The 17,405-nt window shown below is 46.7% G+C and overlaps 1 protein-coding gene across 2 annotated transcripts in view; it reads left to right on the top strand.

The window, feature by feature from the left end:
- The window catches only part of Fkbp15 (FKBP prolyl isomerase 15), a 58,536-nt gene extending 44,370 nt beyond the window's left edge, over window positions 1-14,166 (top strand). For both annotated transcript variants that reach the window (XM_032903337.1, XM_032903345.1), the window contains exons 20-28: window positions 907-1,078; window positions 2,902-3,038; window positions 6,684-6,839; window positions 7,751-7,903; window positions 8,783-8,902; window positions 9,554-9,661; window positions 9,908-10,620; window positions 11,637-11,733; window positions 13,560-14,166. In XM_032903337.1, the coding sequence (XP_032759228.1) occupies window positions 907-1,078; window positions 2,902-3,038; window positions 6,684-6,839; window positions 7,751-7,903; window positions 8,783-8,902; window positions 9,554-9,661; window positions 9,908-10,620; window positions 11,637-11,733; window positions 13,560-13,637 (1,734 nt within the window). In that variant the 3' untranslated portion in view covers window positions 13,638-14,166. The remainder of the gene's footprint in view (window positions 1-906; window positions 1,079-2,901; window positions 3,039-6,683; window positions 6,840-7,750; window positions 7,904-8,782; window positions 8,903-9,553; window positions 9,662-9,907; window positions 10,621-11,636; window positions 11,734-13,559) is intronic.
- The last annotated feature ends 3,239 nt before the right edge of the window (window positions 14,167-17,405 follow it).

Genomic DNA, 17,405 nt, shown 5'->3' on the forward strand with positions numbered 1-17,405 from the left:
ATTAATTTTCTCTTCCCACCATCTAAATGCTAGCAATCAAACTCAGGTTGTCTATCTTGGCAACAGGCATCTTTACCCATTGAGCTGTCTTGCCAGCTCCTGAAAAAAAATATTTCTCTGTGGTTACCAATGTGAGGCAAGACAGAACTGGGTAAAGTGGGAGACTGTCACTGTTTACTTTTTAAAGTCTCTTTTAAAATTGAGCAGTAGAACATTATCTTTTTAAAGAATAATTGGTGACAAATCATTTTGAAAGATTCATGTAAAATGTAATCCAATCAGCAAGAAGAAAGTGAAAAGCTTCTCTCTAGATTGGCTATTGGTGCAAAATACCTGCAAGCTCTTTCCTTAACATACAGACCATGTTACAAAAACAGAATAATATTTAACATACTATTTGATAATCTGTTTATATCTTCATTTAGCAGTAGGTTTCAGCTGTATTCCATGCCACTGAGTGTCCTACTACTGTTCAAACAAACTAGCACACAGGATGAGTGTTCCCTACTTTTCCTAAGTCTTTCAGTGTTCAGTGTTAGTTGTGCATTCCGTTACAACTTAATGCTGCATTCAACAGCCTTGAAACACACTTTTGTCTCCTATAGCACTTGCTTCTTTGTATATCTGCTTTGAAACAGTTTGGTTACATAACACAGACTTGTCTGGAACTCCCTATTCTCCTGCCTCAGCCTCCCTAGTGCTGGATTTCAGCTGTGTGCCATCACGCTAACTTGAGTATTTACTAAGAACACACTTGTGCAGCAGAGTTCTGACTGAGCCCTTGTGCACTTTCCAGGCTCGATGTTAGCCCCACGCAGATGAAAGGTGTCCTGTCAGCTTAGAGTCACAGGAGGTTCAACCAGAACTTGGAATGTTTATGTCTAAAAGGATGTTGCCTTTTGTCAGGCCAAGGTGACAGAAGAGTTGGCAGCAGCCACGGCACAGGTCTCTCACCTGCAGCTGAAAATGACTGCTCACCAGAAGAAGGAGACAGAGCTGCAGTTGCAACTGACAGAAAACTTGAAGGAGACAGATCTTCTCAGGGGCCAAGTCACCAGACTCCAGGCTGACCTCTCGGGTAAGCTCTCAGGGGAGAATGACAGGATGATGCCATTTAAACTTAAGTGGCATCTTTCCTGCCAGTCCCTTTGACATAATGTTCATGGCACGCATGAAGGACTGAGCATCAAGGGGGACTGGTAGAAAGACTGCTGGATTGTTTTACATAAACAGGAAGGCAGCCCTCCTTCAGTTCAGCTGTTCTTGATGAGTCTCACTGTTTCTATTTGAGAAAATACTGACTCCTGACTTGGTGGGTTTTGAAGAAAGAAGCACTTCCTGCTGAGGTTTCCTCCTTCCTGGAGAGTGGATTGCAGTGCTCCCGCTTGGACTTGAGAGCGCTGCCATAACCATAGTCCTGCTGATCACTCTTCCGCCCATTCAGTTTTGCCTTTCATCATGTTTTATTGGAATAGCTGGTTTAGAGGGGTGTGCTCACACAGCGTGCTCCCCATCGTAGTATCTCCAATCCTCTAGAAATCTGCCCCTCACAAGTTCTAGCTTGTTCTAGACCATCTGATCTTTCTCTAAATCCTTTATCTCTTAGTGCATTACTCTGATCATTAAGATAGCCTTTGCTAAGCATCATTTATAAGTCTCTTCTTCCCACTAGGCTACAGCAAGCTCCTGAAGGGCCAGGACAGTGACTTACCCCTCCACATCAAGGCCACTTCAGTGCTGGCACAAGGGCAGTAAGGAAGACATGCTGACTAGCTAGAAGTTTGTGAATGCCAGCATATTCCTTTATGTCTCTGTGTAGAGGAACCTGTGTGGAAGGCACACAGTGGGCAGGGGAAGAGGCTGCTGCAGCAGAGTGGATGGATGTTGTTTTTTAACAAAATCTCAGTCATTCAGTTTTGCCAATGAAAACTCAAGAGCTGGGGCAAAGTCCTGCTCGCTCAGAGAGGCAGAGAAAGCACCCAGCTGACCTTCCTCCTCAGTTCAAGTCCCAAAATGGATACCCCTCTCATGCTGTCTCAAAAAACCTCCTTCAAACTGAATGTCCCTCCCTTCTACTTCCTGTACATCTCTGTCCTCCTCCTGACTTCTTACTCTCTGTCTTTTCTTAATAATCCTATGTTCACTTCCTGTCAGTTGGTTGCTTGCTCTTTCTCTTAATCCTATGTTCACTTCCCATTAACTGGTTGTTTATTCCACCTCTTGACTTTGGTTGACTTTATTTAATCCTGTTTACAATATCCAAAGCTCTTGGATTGTAGGTGTGCACTAGGGCTAAGCCGCATCACAACTACAAACAGGTTTTTCCAGTAAGTAACACAATCTCAGGGTTTAGAATATGATCAGATATTCTACAACTCATGTAGCTATTTCACTTCTGCTTTCATGGTTTCTCCTGACAGTTCCTTGTGACAGTTACTTCAAGAGTCAGTTTCCAAACAAGTTTTAGTATTTTAAATTAAAGGTAACCCCACCCCCAACCTTATTTGAGAAGGAATATTTTGAAAGCAAATTCTTAGTCAAATGTCCTAGCTACCAAGAAGGTTGAGAGTCTTAGCCAGGCAGTGAGAAGGACACGACCTCTGTGGCGATGGGTACAGACGTCTACGAGTGATGATGTTAAGGGTGGTGTCTGACTATCAGAACATTCTCTCACCTTGAATGTACAGAGGGAGGTGTATGCATATAGAAGCTGCCCTTTCAGGTTTAGCATGGGTGGGCAGCAGAGTCAGCGCAGGGCGTGCTGACCTTATTGCAGGTCAGGGAGGCTTGTTCATGCAGTAGGACTGGGCAACTAAAGCATGCAGCTCTGAAAGCGCGTCTGGGATGCCACATCGTCCACTGCATCTCTGGTTCTAGTCATGACTCCTTTCTCTCTCCTAGAGCTTCGAGAAGCCTCTGAGCAAACACAGACCAAATTCAAAAGTGAAAAGCAGAGCCGGAGGCAGCTGGAGCTCCAGGTAACATCCCTGGAGGAAGAGCTGACTGACCTCCGAGCTGAGAAGGAGTCCCTTGAAAAGGTAAATTCCAAAGCCAAGTTTTTCTTGGACTCAAGTGCCAGGTATAGCTGATTAGTAAACACTTCTGTTTTTCTTTTAAAATTGTTATAATATGAATGTATTAGGGAAAGTGCAAACAATACAGAGAAGATAACATTAAAAAGTTGTTTTTAATTCCTCCTCTAATTGTATAGGTTATAAATAACAACTACACACAACACATTAACGCTCAGGGCAGTAGGTCATTACATATCGCCATATACAAATGTGCTGATAGCATCTGTAAACAATACTGAGCCCATAGTAAATGCCTTAAAAGTGTCGAGGACACTATACTCACCACTGCTAGGCAGTAGCCCACTGTTAGCCTGGTGTGCAGCTGACCTCTCCTGGTCAATGGATAGTTACGTTTCTAGTTCTTCATTTCAAACTGCTGAGGACCTCCTCAGACTGAATAGCTGTTTGTTGGTTGATTGGTTGGTTTGTTTGTGAGTATTCGGTTTTTTAGACAGGGTCTCCTTATGTAGTTCTGGTTGTCCTGGAGTTATGTAGATCAGGTTAGCCTCCAGCTGCTGCTTCTGCCTTCTGAGTGCTGGGATTAAAGGTGTGCACCACTATGCCCAGTAGCTATGTACTCTTATTAGTAGTAAAGCCTTCATATATTTCATTCCTATTATCTCTCCTGTGAGTTCTCTTTTGGCGTTCTTTATCATCTTTCCTATAGAACTATTAAGAGTATTAATCCGTTGTTAGCCATAAACATTGCTAATATATTTCCATCTTGATACTTTTTAAATTTTTTTCTTATTTTTTTTAAGACTCACTGTGCATAATGACACATGTCTTTAATCCCAGGACTCCAGAGGCAGGTGAATCTCCGTGAGTTTGAGGCCAACTTGGTCTTATTTATATAATGAGCTTTAGGCCAGCCAGGGTTACATAATGAGACCTTTTCTCAACAAACAAAAACGATCTGTGCTTAATAGTACATGCCTTTAGTCCCAGTACTCAGGAGGCAGAAACTAGTGAATCTGTCCAAATTAAAGGCCAGTCTTCTCTACAAAATGAGCTCCAGGTCAGCCAACAATACATAGTAAAACCTTATCTCTAAAAAGAAAAAGAAAAACAAAAAACAAAGACAAAACCCCTCATTCCTATTATTATTTTGTGTGTGGGCATGTGTATATAGATGGGTACCTCAGGGAACCAAAAGAGTGTGTCAGAGACCTTGGAGCTCAGGGGTTGTAACCCCTCAACATGGGTGCTGGGGCCTGAACTCAGATCCTCTGGAAGTGTTAACAGCAAGCTCTCTTAACTGCCAAGCTGTCTCTTCAGCTCACTTCCCTAGCCTATTTTTCACTCATATATTTAAAATTTCAATGATTAAAGTTTAATATCAGGGTGTATTGTATCTTTTTCTTTGTTCTACAACAGTTTCATATGAAAAGAGAACTATTCTTGCCTGATACCTGTTTAGGAATCTTATCCAGGATTTTTATTACTTTAAAGTGTGTGTGTGTGTGTGTGTGTGTGTGTGTGTGTGTGTGCTCGTGCCAAAGTCCTTGATGAATGGTGTGTGTGTGTGTGTGTGTGCACCAAAGTCCTTGATGCATGGTTTGTGTGTGTTTGTGTGTGTGTGTGTGTGCAGCAAAGTCTTTGATGAATGGTGTGTGTGTGTGTGTGTGTGTGTGGTGTGTAGCAAAGTGTGTGTGTGGTGTGTGTGTGTGTGTGTGCAGCAAAGTCTTTGATGAATGGTGTGTGTGTGTGTGTGTGTGTGTGTGCACCAAAGTCCTTGATGAGTGGTGTGTGTGTGTGTGTGTGCAGCAAAGTCTTTGATGAATGGTGTGTATGTGTGTGTGTGTGTGTGTGCACCAAAGTCCTTGATGAGTGGTGTGTGTGTGTGTGTGTGTGCAAAAGTCTTTGATGAATGGTGTGTATGTGTGTGTGTGTGTGTGTGTGTGTGTGTGTGTGCAGCAAAGTCCTTGATGCATGGTTTGTGTGTGTGTGCAGCAAAGTCTTTGATGCATGGTGTGTGTGTGTGTGCAGGAGAGTCTTTGATGAATGGTGTGTGTGTGTGTGTTGTGTGTGTGTGTGTGTGTGTGCAAAGTCCTTGATGCATGGTTTGTGTGTGTGTGCAGCAAAGTCTTTGATGAATGGTGTGTGTGTGTGTGTGTGTGTGTGTGTGTGTGTGTGTGTGTGAGCAAAGTCCTTGATGCATGGTTTGTGTGTGTGTGTGTGTGTGTGTGTGTGTTATGCAGTTGTATAGTGTCTGTCTGTCTCATGTGGTGTCTGTGTGTGCTGTGATGTATATGTGTTTATGGTATGGTATGCATGTATGGTTTGTGTGTGTGTGTGTGTGTGTGTGCACCAAAGTCCTAGATGAATGGTGTGTGTGTGTGTGTGTGTGCACCAAAGTCCTTGATGAGTGGTGTGTGTGTGTGTGTGTGTGTGTGTGTGTGTGTGTGTGTGTGCGTGAAGAGAGATCATGAAAGCAACAGCATGCACACAGAGGAGGAGAACCTTAGGTGTCAGACCCGTCTTCCATCTTGTTTGAGATGTCCTGAGCTGGCCTATGAGCTTCCGAGGATGCTCTTGTCTCCAATTCCTCTCTGGCCATAAGGAGTGCTGAGACCAAGTCTGCTTCTCTATGGGATTTGAAGCTCTGAACTCAGGTCCTCACACTTGTGTGGCAAGTGATTTACCCAGTGAGCCATCTTCCCAGTTCCTTTTTGATGTTGTTGTGCTCTTTAAAGCAGCTCCTGACTTGGGCTGTTTTCAGTTTTTTCTCAGCAGACACTATAACAGGGGTTATCCTTATAGTCTTTGACTATGACTGATGGCTTTTATGAAAACTGCGTCCATTTTCTCACCAGCCAGCCAGACGTGTCTGCCTTCTTGTACCTACACTAAAGTTGTGCTGCCCCAGCTTTTAAGAGAATGGCAGTAAATTTATTGTCTGCTTTTTCCCTGTCACAGTTCATCTCTGTAGGATGATGTCATTATACAGGTGAGAGTAGGTACAAGATAGAACGAGGCCTGTCATTGGACGAGAAGGAAGAATGGGTGGGAGAAGAGTTTTAGAGAGAGGAGGAGACTGGAGGAGAGAAGAGAAGCAGTGGAGAGAACATGGAGGTGGATGTTAAGATTCCTCTCTGCACATTTACAGGTTGTTAGGAGTATTCTTAGGGAATGGATATGTACAGGGTCTTGTATGTCTAGGTGGGCAATTATATCTTATCAATTGGATCAGAGGTTATTGTGTTGTGTGTTCTTTCATGTGGAGATTTAAATTCAAGAAGTGTGTATGTCTGCCATGGTGACAGCCTACCTTGGGAACTTGATGGGTAGAGAGATTGTCACCAGGCTCAGAGAGAAGCCATCGGCAGTGTGATATGGGATGGGGTAGAGCGGGTGGGACACTTTGCTGACTGAGATAAAGATGTCTACCAGATATCTTGGGGCACTGTTGTGCTGGACCTAGTGCAGGGTAAAAGACAGCATTTTTTAAATTTAATTCTACTACAACACGTGGTGCTTAACGTGATGAAAACTACAAAGGTGTGTGAGGCTTAAAAAGGAACAGTCCCTAGAGATGACCCTGAGGTCATCGACCACTACCCCTTCACACTGTTCAGTAATGCTGAGGATGGTTCTCTTGTCCCTAAGAACCTCTCAGAGAGGAAGAAGAAATCAGCCCAGGAGCGCTGCCAGGCAGAGGAGGAGATGGACGAGATTCGCAAGTCTCACCAGGAGGAACTGGACAGACTTCGGCAGCTCTTGAAAAAGGCTCGGGTGTCCACAGACCAAGCAGCTGCAGAGCAGGTAACAGGCTCTTGGCAACACAAGGAAGCTGGGAAGGACACATGGCTTCCGCTTACCTTAGGAAGATGTTTCTTATGGCTTATACGCACCTGGGAAAATAATGCAAATCCTGACAACTGGTGCGTCACCTCTTAATGTTTAAGTCCTGCTTACCTTGGGACTGGGGATATGACCGAGTAGGTAAGAGTGCTTGCTGTGTGTAAGTGAGGTATGGTGAAACCACCGAGCTGGACCACTCCATGGGTAGGCAGTAAGGTTTACTAGGCCTCAGACTGCCAGGTCTGTCTCCTCAGGTGGGTGTTGAGGGTGGTGCTGGAGAGAGGGAAAACAAAATGGCAGGGAAGCAAGAAAATTTTACATGATAGTCAGCAGGGTGATCTTTGAGCTAATATAGGCTGTTTGGATTGATGGGGGAGAAGGTGGCCTTTGAGGCAGTTGGCCTTTGGTGGTAGATTAAGGAAGGTTTCAGATAAACAGAACCCCCCAAAAGAAAGTCTAAAGAAAGGTTTACCAGCTAGAGTCCTATTTAGGACTTTGTCACCAGCTCTGCCATTTTGAGTGACCACTTTGGACCTGATACTGTGCAAACATGAGGACTTGAGTTTGAATCTCTAGCATCCAAGTAAAATGGCTACATGTGTGTAACAGAGACAGGAGGATCACTGGAAAGCTCTCTGCCTGCCAGCTAAGCTCTAGGCTCAGTGAGAGACCCTGATATCACAACAGAGAGACCAAGAAGGATAAAAGAGTACTTTCAAAGTAATTAAGACCATTTCAACAGTTGTTTTTTACTTAAACGGGCCACGCACGGGTTGAGGGTCTTTAAATTCTACAGAGAAGAATGGGCTTCCTTTGTTGTAATGGGAACCAACTTCCACCCCTCTACCCATGGTTGTTCTTTCTCTTGGCAGCTATCTCTTGCACAGGCTGAGCTGCAGAGCCAGTGGGAAGCAAAGTGTGAGCATCTTTTGGCCACTGCAAAGGATGAACACCTGCAGCAGTACCGAGAAGTGTGTGCACAGAGGGATGCCCACCAGCAGAAGCTGTCTCACCTTCAAGATGAGGTACGTCTTTCCCTAAGTCAGCTTAATAACACAAGACCTCCAGGCTATGGGGGGCTTGTCTAGCCTTTATTAATAGCTAGAAAACACAACCAGGGTAGTCTGACTTGCAGACAGTTATCTTTTACATGTTTACATAGGGTGGTAGGTCAGAGATGAAAAAGCCAGTATTCCAGGTCTTGTTTCCAGTTACTCGACTCTGCATATATTAAGCAAATATTTACTGAACACCAGTTTGGCTCTAGCCACTGTGTTATTGAAAGGGCATGCAAAGGACTCTGCCCTCAAGAATCACTTAATCACAAAAAAGAGACAGATAAGTGATTAGGTGCTTTGAGAGGAAGTGCCTAACGGAGCTGGGAAGGAGTCCCAAAGGAGGTGACTTTTGAGGAGAGTCAAGAACAGGTAGCTGTGATAAGGTAGATGGGGTAAGTGTGGACCTTAGTGGAATACTTATATGTGAGAAAGAGATCTGGGAGGGGATTGGGGGATGTGCTATGGAAGTCCCTTGTCTGAAGGGCAGTTCCTTGCATTATCCAGTTAAAACCTTTTGATGTGGAGGTCTTGGATGCAGTCTTAGAGGTAAATAGGTTGCTGAATATGTGTGTGTGATCACCATTATCCACACCCCCTCATTTCCTTTATATTCTTGACCTCGCTGTGAACAAGTCAAGTATCCTAGATGGAAGGTTAGGATGAAGCTGCAAGTTGATTGTGGAGGAAGTAGGGTAACCTGCATCAGCTGGTCTAGAGTGAGGACCAAGGCTGGGCCTAGCAAACCTAGGTGAGGTCAGGACTTGTGCGCAGAATGGTTCTTGTGTGTTTCCTGCCATCAGTCATCCAGATTCCCAAGGCCACAGCCCCAGTCTGTTCATTTTGCAGTGCTTAGCTCTCCAGGCCCAGATCGCAGCCTTCACTCAACAGAATGAACACATGCAGCGACTGGAGAAGAGTAAGTCCCAGGCACCTGCAGGCAGAGCTGCTGCTGACCCCTCAGAGAAGGTGAGCTGGCATTCGAAGCAGCAGCAGACCTATGACAGCGAGGCAGAGACTGCTTTCCAAATATTCAGAAACCATGTGATGCATTGTGATGCTGACAGCATTTCTCCAACTTTACTGATACATCACTTGCCTGGGATAAAAACTCTTTAAAATCAAGAGACTATTCCTCCAAGCTTTGACAGACATGGAAAGTCCCCTTAAGTCATAGACAGGGGTTGGAGGGTAGTGCTGCAACCAGAACCCAGCACCCACTAATCCTTGTAGTCAAGGCCACACAGCTTTCGGTGGTACTCATAGTTGAAGTGACATCGTAACAGTAAATGGGCAGTCTTGTATGCGCAACCATCACTTGATTGGGAATTCTTTTAGCTAGTCTTTCTGTTAAAAGATGTTTGTCTCCCTGGTTGGTGGCCCACTGGGAAGAGGGGAGGGAGGTGGGACTGTGATCAGGATGTAAATTGAATAAAAAGAAATTAAAAATTTAAAAAAAGTGTTCATTACTTAAAGTTGTTTTCTCCATGGTGGCAGGCAGATCTCAGTGTTACCAACCATTCATGAGCATCTATGTCTTTCCATAGAGTTCTAACTCAGGATTTGATGTGTCACTTAATGCCTTGAGTTTAGTAGCATGCATGTTTGATCTTGGCACAGGTCAAGAAGATCATGAACCAGGTGTTCCAGTCACTGAGGGGAGAGTTTGAGCTGGAGGAATCTTATGATGGCAGGACCATTCTGAGGACCATCATGCACACAATCAAGGTACACCCCGAAAGCTGTCAGCTGGCTCACTGGAATGGGCATTTTGTTTAATTATGAGTACCTTCTAAGTACTCATGCTAAGTGATGGGAACCCCTGACATGACATATGTCCAGATGGGTGTGGCCAGCCTCTTCCCACAGGAGAGACAGTCACGTGAGTTAGTGGCAGCTGTGCTTCTGAGGACAAGGACCTGTCCTGTATACTGTCTTCCTGTGAGTGTCATCTCCCACTTGGCTTTTGAACAGATGGTGACTCTGCAGCTGTTGAACCATCAGGAGGAAGAGCAGGGAGAGTGCAGCAGTGAGGAGGAAAAGGAGGAGAAGCCTCTGAGACCTTCCCTGGAGCAGCCAGGCCCTGCCACTCCTAGGACGCCTCCAGCACTCCCAAGTGGGGAGCCACAGGAGGCTCCCAAGGTGCTGTCAGAACAGGTAGTAGGGGAGACCATCCCACTGCCTCTACAGGCTCTCCCCATGCCAGAGAATGGTGCACAGACCAGGAAAGGGGAGCCCTCAGAAGCAGAGGTATCCTCAGAAATCAAAGACAGTTCTCTCCCGCCCGAGCCAGCTGGCTTCCCAGCCCACAGAGTACTGGGGCCCCCGACTTCAATCCCACCTAAACCTCCAGGCCCTGTAACTATGGACTCCGAGTCTGAGGAGTCAGTTGCTGCTGGCCAGAGAACACTGCAGCCCAACAGCCTATTGGAAGAAGAACATGTCAGGGAAGTAGCCACAGATGGCCTACTGCAAGGAAACCCCAGGAGATTGTCACTGACTCCAGACCCTGAGAAGGAAGAGCCACCAGCCTTAGACCCTGAAAGCCAAGAAGAACCTCAGCCTCCTGAGCTCAAACAGCCCAAGGACATTAGTAGCTCTGGTCCCTGTGAGACAACGGACACAGAGCGTGCTGCAGCGGACACAGGAGCATCCCCCAGACACAGCCAGGACTCACAGCACTGCAGGTGTGCATCAGAGCAGGCAAAAGATGGCTATCTGTGAAAGCGGTTTCTCTTTCGTAGGGTGGACATGAGTGCTGTACTCATTCATTTTCTCAGCAGCAGCTCTGTGGCAGGCACCATGGCAGTGTGGTAGGCAAGGCGGGCGTGGTTTATGAGTCTGAGGAGCTTGCAGTCTGTGTGCGTGTGTGTGTGCGTGTGTGTGTGTATGTGTGTGCGTGCGTGTGCGTGTGTGTGTGTGCGTGTGTGTGGCAAATTCGTACTTATGTTAAACAGTGAGGTGAGTGATAACAAATAGAAACCGCTAGTATTGAGAATAAGGAGGGAGAATTCTGTTAAAATAGGTGCTCAGGGAACGCAGCTAAGAAGGTAGCATTTAACTGTGATTCAAGGAGGACTGAGAGTTGTCCAGACTGACAACAGGAGGAGAGGCAGAGAGAGGAGCACACACGGTGCTCTGGTGGGATGGGCACACTGTAAGGAACTAAATGGAGCCAGGAGGGACAAGTGCACTCAAACTGAGGCTGGAAAATAGAAAGGGCCAAGATGTGTGGTATTTCATGTCACTAGTAAGCTTGAATTTTGTGCAAGTACGATGAAAAGCTATGAGTAAAAGGATTTAGGCAGACGAGTACTGGAGTCTGATTTATCAGCTCTAGGAATTGTGCTGACTGTAGACTGTGGAGGGGCTGATGCTGGATGTAGTCAGGAGGAGATTGACCCAGGCTGTAGTCTGTAAGGACGGACAGTGTAGAGACTGGAGGAAATGCCATACAGTGTAAATGGAGGGGAATGAGGCAGGGTATACCATGGAGGGCTAAATTCGTGTAGATTGCAGAGGGGCTAGTGGACAGTGGAGGCCATTGCACAGGATGTTGCCTCTGGAGGAGCAGATGCAGTGCAGGAAGAGAGATTTTAATTGAGTGAGTGAGTCTCACTTCAAGGCCCATGACCCTTGAAGTTGGTGGGCACTGTGACCGGGGCAGAAACAGCAACCTGTCTGTGGCTTGATTCTCCTTCAGTGTCTCTGGGGATGAAGAGGACGAGCTGTTTAAAGGGGCAACTCTGAAGGTTCCGCGGCCCACAGCCCAGCCTGAGGAGGAGGATGAAGATGAGGTGGTAAGGAAATCTCAGGCTCTGCTGAGTCCTCACACCACCACCTGGGGGCTCTTCCCTGCAGGTTCAGAGACAAGAAAAGGTGTCTGTTGGTGGCTTATTTCCTGGACTCTGTGTACAGGACCCTGTGGGAGTAAGCTTGGAGCTCAGAGTGGACAGCTCTGTAAACATGGTGGGCATGGCCAGCTGCCACTGTTCTCTTAAGGGCCCTGGGGAATCATTCCCACTTGAACTGAGGGAAGGTGGGAAGGATTCTGAGGATCAGCTGCTTGGGTCTCCTCATCCCCAGACAAAGAGATGGGTCAGAAGGGTCGTTCAGGACACTGCTCTTGTGGCTACTCTTTTCTAAACGTTTGCTTACCTGGCCAATCTGCTCTTTGTTTGTCATCTCAACACACTGGGCAGCCGGTGGCTTCAGTGTTGACAGTGTAGCTTCAGCTTAGGGAGCAGGAGAGCTAGGGACAACAAAGGAAGTTGCTGACAGAGCTGGGATTGGAGCCCAGGCTTGCATCTGACGCTTGACCATTTTGGCTCTGTAATGGGAATTTCATTGTCAGGAAATGTGTGTAGAGGAGACAAGAGCATTAGACTCCATCCATCCCCAGGACAGAACTATGAGACTAAATACGGGCAAAGCCTATTGTCCATCTACACCATCCACCTAGAGTGTGTCCTGCTTTTCCCAGAAGGCAGTGATGCCTGGAACCCAGCTCAGGTGGATCAGACCCTTTCCTCTTGCCTGCCTTCAGAGGTGTACCAGCTACTCCTATTAGCCTGCCTTCCTAAGAATTAAGTTTGCATTTGAGAACGCTAACTACAAATTCTGCATAGAAACCGAAGGAAATACTGTCATTTCCCACAGGTAATAATCTGTTTCTTGGGTACTCAGAAAAATACATCTTCATTTACCCTTCTACTGCTATGTCCTAAGACAGAGGGCTGAGGCTCCGAGAGAGTAAATAAGGTAACTCAGTTATATGAGGAGGATAAAGACAGGATGTGCATTTTGGCTCACAGTCTCACAGGTTTTAATCCAGGATGGGCTCACTCCATTGCTGTTAAGCCTGTGGAAAGGCATGTGTAGAGAAAAGGAAGTGAAAGACCAAGGGAGGAGGGCCAGAGCTCCCCTCTCCTCTGAGAGCAACCTCTAATCATCTCAGACCTTACTCGGCCCCACCAAAGCAAAGTTCCCACCACCTCCCAACCCACCAAAGCAAAGTTCCCACCACCTCCCAACGCTGCCAAGCTGAGGACTTGAACCTTTAACACAGTAGCCTTTGGCTAGGACTCAGGGGTCCTAGCACACTTCAGCCTCTGCATTCCACTCCCGCATTAAAGAGAGCAGGAGCCCTGCCTTTGCAGACTGCTAAAAGATCTCTTGGGATACTCCACTTGCATTTGCCTCTGTATGCACATATTTATGAGTTTGACTGGCCACCTCAGGCAACAGCTGGCTTTAGATATGACTGTCACCTTCCCTTAGTCTCTGGTCCCAGGCTGCTTTGCTTCTGCTTCTTTCTCATCCCATCTCTCCTCAGTGACCCTTCCTTTTTCACATGAAATGTGTAAGTTGGCATATCTGTCCAATCAGTACACTTGTTTCACAAATAAACTACAAAATCAGCCAAGTAAAGTTGGTCTTTTGTCTCTGTTCCTGCCTGTTCCACCTTTATCTGAGTGCTTCAGTTCTCTGGCCACAAAACCTGTCCTTCCAGTTCATCTCCTTTCCAGCCCGAGGCAGGGCAGACACTGGACCACTTCCCCTCCTAGGCAGGAAGCCACCTGGGCAGGGATGAGTGAGGACTGACCTCTCTTTCCTGTTTTGTCAGAGCATGAAGGGACGCCCGCCCCCAACCCCCCTTTTTGGAGATGATGATGATGACGATGACATTGGCTGGCTGGGGTGAAGACCTAGGAAGCAGGCATGCAGGCTCCTCTCCCAGCCCTTCCCTAAGCATGGTTTTGCACAGCCGGCCTCAGGTCTAGGTGAGCCTCAGGGTGAGGTCCCGGTGAACATTCTGAGGACAGTGGTTCAGGTGTCTGAGCCCCCGCCAGACCTGGTGAAGAGGACCATGAGGCTGTCTGCAGAACAGGTGTTGTAACAGCCTCAGTGAGTGGCCCTACCATGGAGGAAGGGCTGGGAGGGTTGCCTGCAGCCAGTCACAAGCAAGCTGCCATTTCTCCCAAGCTTTTTCTTACTCATTCTCAAGGAGACTGGAAGCCCTCCTGCTTTCTCAGGGCTCATCAGAGTTGCTGCGACAGGAGGGTCCTCCTCAGAGAACTACGAGATCCATCGTGTTGGCCTAACCTGTGGCTCTGGGACATGTATCTTCTATCTCTGCCTTAAATCTTACAAAAGAGGTCAATGGGTATTTGGAACTAACAAGACTAAAAATCTGTAATAAAACTTGACTTGGGCCCTTGAGGAGAAACTGAGTTTGGTTTCCAGGGCTGTCGTGTTCCTCCTTGGGATCCTAAGGGTGGGAATTGTAACTGGGTCAGTTAATGTGCACGAATGCACTGTGATATATTTCTGTTGGCACCTGTCCTTGAATTTGAAGGTTTTCAAAGAATCACATGGCTGTAGTTCTAGCTCACCAGAACTTCCTAAGCTTGGGGGATTGTAGTTACCTGAGGACCAGTCTGAATCCCACACTGATTTCTACGGGCTACACTACAGGCTAAGGAGCCATGCAGGGCAGGGAGGGGATTCCTCATATTTACTGTTTGTTACCTGAGGAGTTCTTCTAGTCCCTGTGAGTCCCCGAAGTCTACACTATTGCAGAAAAGAGCAGGGAGAAAACACTCGTGGCCTTTCACTTACTCTAGGATCTTCCAAAGATCTGCAGCCCGTCTTAAAAAAAATAATTTAAACAAAAATGTTCCATGATTTTAAATGTTCGTAAGGCTGTATCTTGAATCATCATCCCCATCTCCCCCCATCGCCCTCCCCCCACCCCACCCTCACACCTGGCCATCACCCTTGCAGGCTTTGTGCCTGTCTCCTACATTTGGGCCTAGGAAGCGTTGAGAAAGACTATATTAAATGGGTATTTAAACAAGTTACTTTGACCACTAAGCCTAAGTTTTCTCCTCTATAAAATGTGGATAAGTGTCTTCTGCAGTGGCTGATGGCAGTGAAAAAGTCTGAATACAGTACCAGTCACTACAGAAGACACTGTTATCCCCATTTTTTAAAAGATTACTTTTTATTTGATATGTATTCGTGTTTGGCCTGCATGTATGTCTGTGTGTATGCAGAGGCCAGAAGAAGGCAGCAGCGTCCCTGGAACTGGGCTATAGTTATCAGCTACTATGAGTGCTGAGAACCAAACCCACGTCTTCCAAAACGGCATCAAACGCTGTTAACCACTGAGCCATTGGTCCTCCCCTGCTCCCCAATTTTACAGAGGGGAAAATGGGCTTAGAGGAACAAAGTAACCTGCCCACAGTTACATAGCCAGTAAGCAGGACAAGAATTCTGACCCTGCCCAGCTGACCAAGAGCTGAGCTCTTGTCCACCAACCTTGGCTGTCCATCCTTGGAAGAGGGAAGGAGCCAATCTTGCTGGCTGGGAATACTGGTCCTGGGATTGTGTCTCTCAGTAGTAGAGCACTTGACTAGCATGCACAAGCCCTAGATTTGTGTCTCTCAGTAGTAGAGCACTTGACTAGCATGCACGAGCCCTAGATTTGACTCTAGCACTAAAGAAAAGAAAAATTCAGGCTCCTGGCCCATCTCCCAATCTAAGAGAATTCCCAGTCATTGTGGAAACACAGAACAAGCCTCATCTGCATTCTGATCCCACGTCTGTATATCACAGGCACTGTATGACCTCTGCACCTTGCCAGAGTTAATGAGGAAACACTGAGTGCTACTCTTCTGCTCATCCTTACGTGACTGTCTCATGCCTCAGCTTCCTCATCTCTGGGATGAAAGCAGAGAGGTCCTGTGTGGTAGTGAGAATGGGATGAGTTAGTAATTGCATAAAGTGCTACGACTGTCCAATTACTACCCATACAGGTATTCATTTTAAAAAGAAAATTAAACAGGAAAAGCACCACCTTTTGTGACTTGGCTCTGAAGAATATTAAAATGAGGGCATATGTTACTAAGTGTAATCATATATTCATTCTATAGACCATAGGCAAAAAGATCCCTATCCCACGAAAGTCTCAAATATAGTGACTGTAAGAAAACAGTATTAAGTTGAGAAACCTGCCAGTCATTCATGAAAATGTCCGTCCCAGCAGTGCCCTGGGAGCCAATGCTGGTCAGCCCAGGCTGTCACAACTCCACTGGAGTGGGCAGCTCTGTGGATGGCCTCTGTGTGGATGGACGGAATGCAACAAGCAAGCCCACACGTGCCCTCTTCCACAGTTCTGTGACCCTGGCCTCTTACTGCAAATGAAAAGATGGCCAGGGTTTTGCTGCTGCCCCCGGAAGGGAGGGTGCTAACTGTCATGCTAACAGTGTTTATGGTCTGCATGAGTTAATCTTTCGCAGCAGGCATCTGTTCCAGTCAGTGACTTGGTATATGACCTAACACAGCCAAGTTGCTGCTCTGGGGTGTTAACCCACAGGCACGTTTCCAGCCTTAGTTTCTCTGCATACAGAGGTGTCTTTATCACGTGCTGTCTTAGTCCGTGGTCTCACAGAGTGTCCCGCAGCTCCTGCACTGGCAATGTGTACTGTTGGAAAGAGGAGAAATAGGCCAGCAAACACAGACTGTTCAAAAATAGAAGTTTATTAAGGTGTGTTTGTTTTTAATTCCCAAAGCTTCTTAAAACCGTCTTTTCATTGAGCCCATGAGGTACTTGAACGTAGACATTATATAGTATGTAGCAGTGATTGTCATGTGTGCGTGTGTGCGTGCGTGCGTGCGTGTGTGTGTGTGTGTGTGTGTGTGTGTGTGTGTGTGTGTGTTTCACTGTGTATCTCAGGCTGGCTGGAACTCTCTCTGGCCTCAAAGCTACAATTGCCTGCCTCCACCTCCCAGATACTGGAGATTACAGGTCTATGCCCCATTCCTGTCTCTTTTCTCTGTAAAGTGAAAAGGCTCAAATATCTGGAATCCACTTAACCCCTGACACGACCCGGCTTTGGTTTGACTATTATTGCACCCCCAGTCAGTACCCAGCCCCCAGCACACCCCCGCTGAGTCAGTACTAAGTAACTGACCCACATTTCCTACCAGATCATTAGGAGTTAGCAGGAAGTAAAAATACAGGGTGGTCAGCTCTGTTACCAAATGCTGTTCTCTGTGATGCATACAAGAGGCTCAGGCTGGGCCCTGACCACTAACCTGCCACAGGCAGTGCTGCCAGACAGGAAGAGCTCATCTGCACAGAAGACGCGTCTACAGCCTCTGTGACAGTCCTGGCTCTGCCTTTAATCAGCGTCCATCCTCCCTGGAAAAGGGAAGACAAGTCTCAAAAGACACTGCATCCATCCTGAATGCAAATTCATTAGAGATTTTGTTTTGTATGAATGTGCAAAACTGCCAACCAGGAGTTGAAAATGTAAAGTCTGTCAATGACAATTCTCATGTGTTCCAAGGCAAAGAGGTGAGAACAAGGAGCTGGCATGGTCCATCCCCCAAAGACTGGAGACGGCCCTGACATTAAGGCACAAAGCAGAAGAGAGGTCCAGGTTCCATGGCCTTTATCACTGAA

The sequence above is a fragment of the Rattus rattus genome, chromosome 1 (genome assembly GCF_011064425.1).
Source record: "Rattus rattus isolate New Zealand chromosome 1, Rrattus_CSIRO_v1, whole genome shotgun sequence".
In the NCBI taxonomy this organism is placed as follows: domain Eukaryota; kingdom Metazoa; phylum Chordata; class Mammalia; order Rodentia; family Muridae; genus Rattus; species Rattus rattus.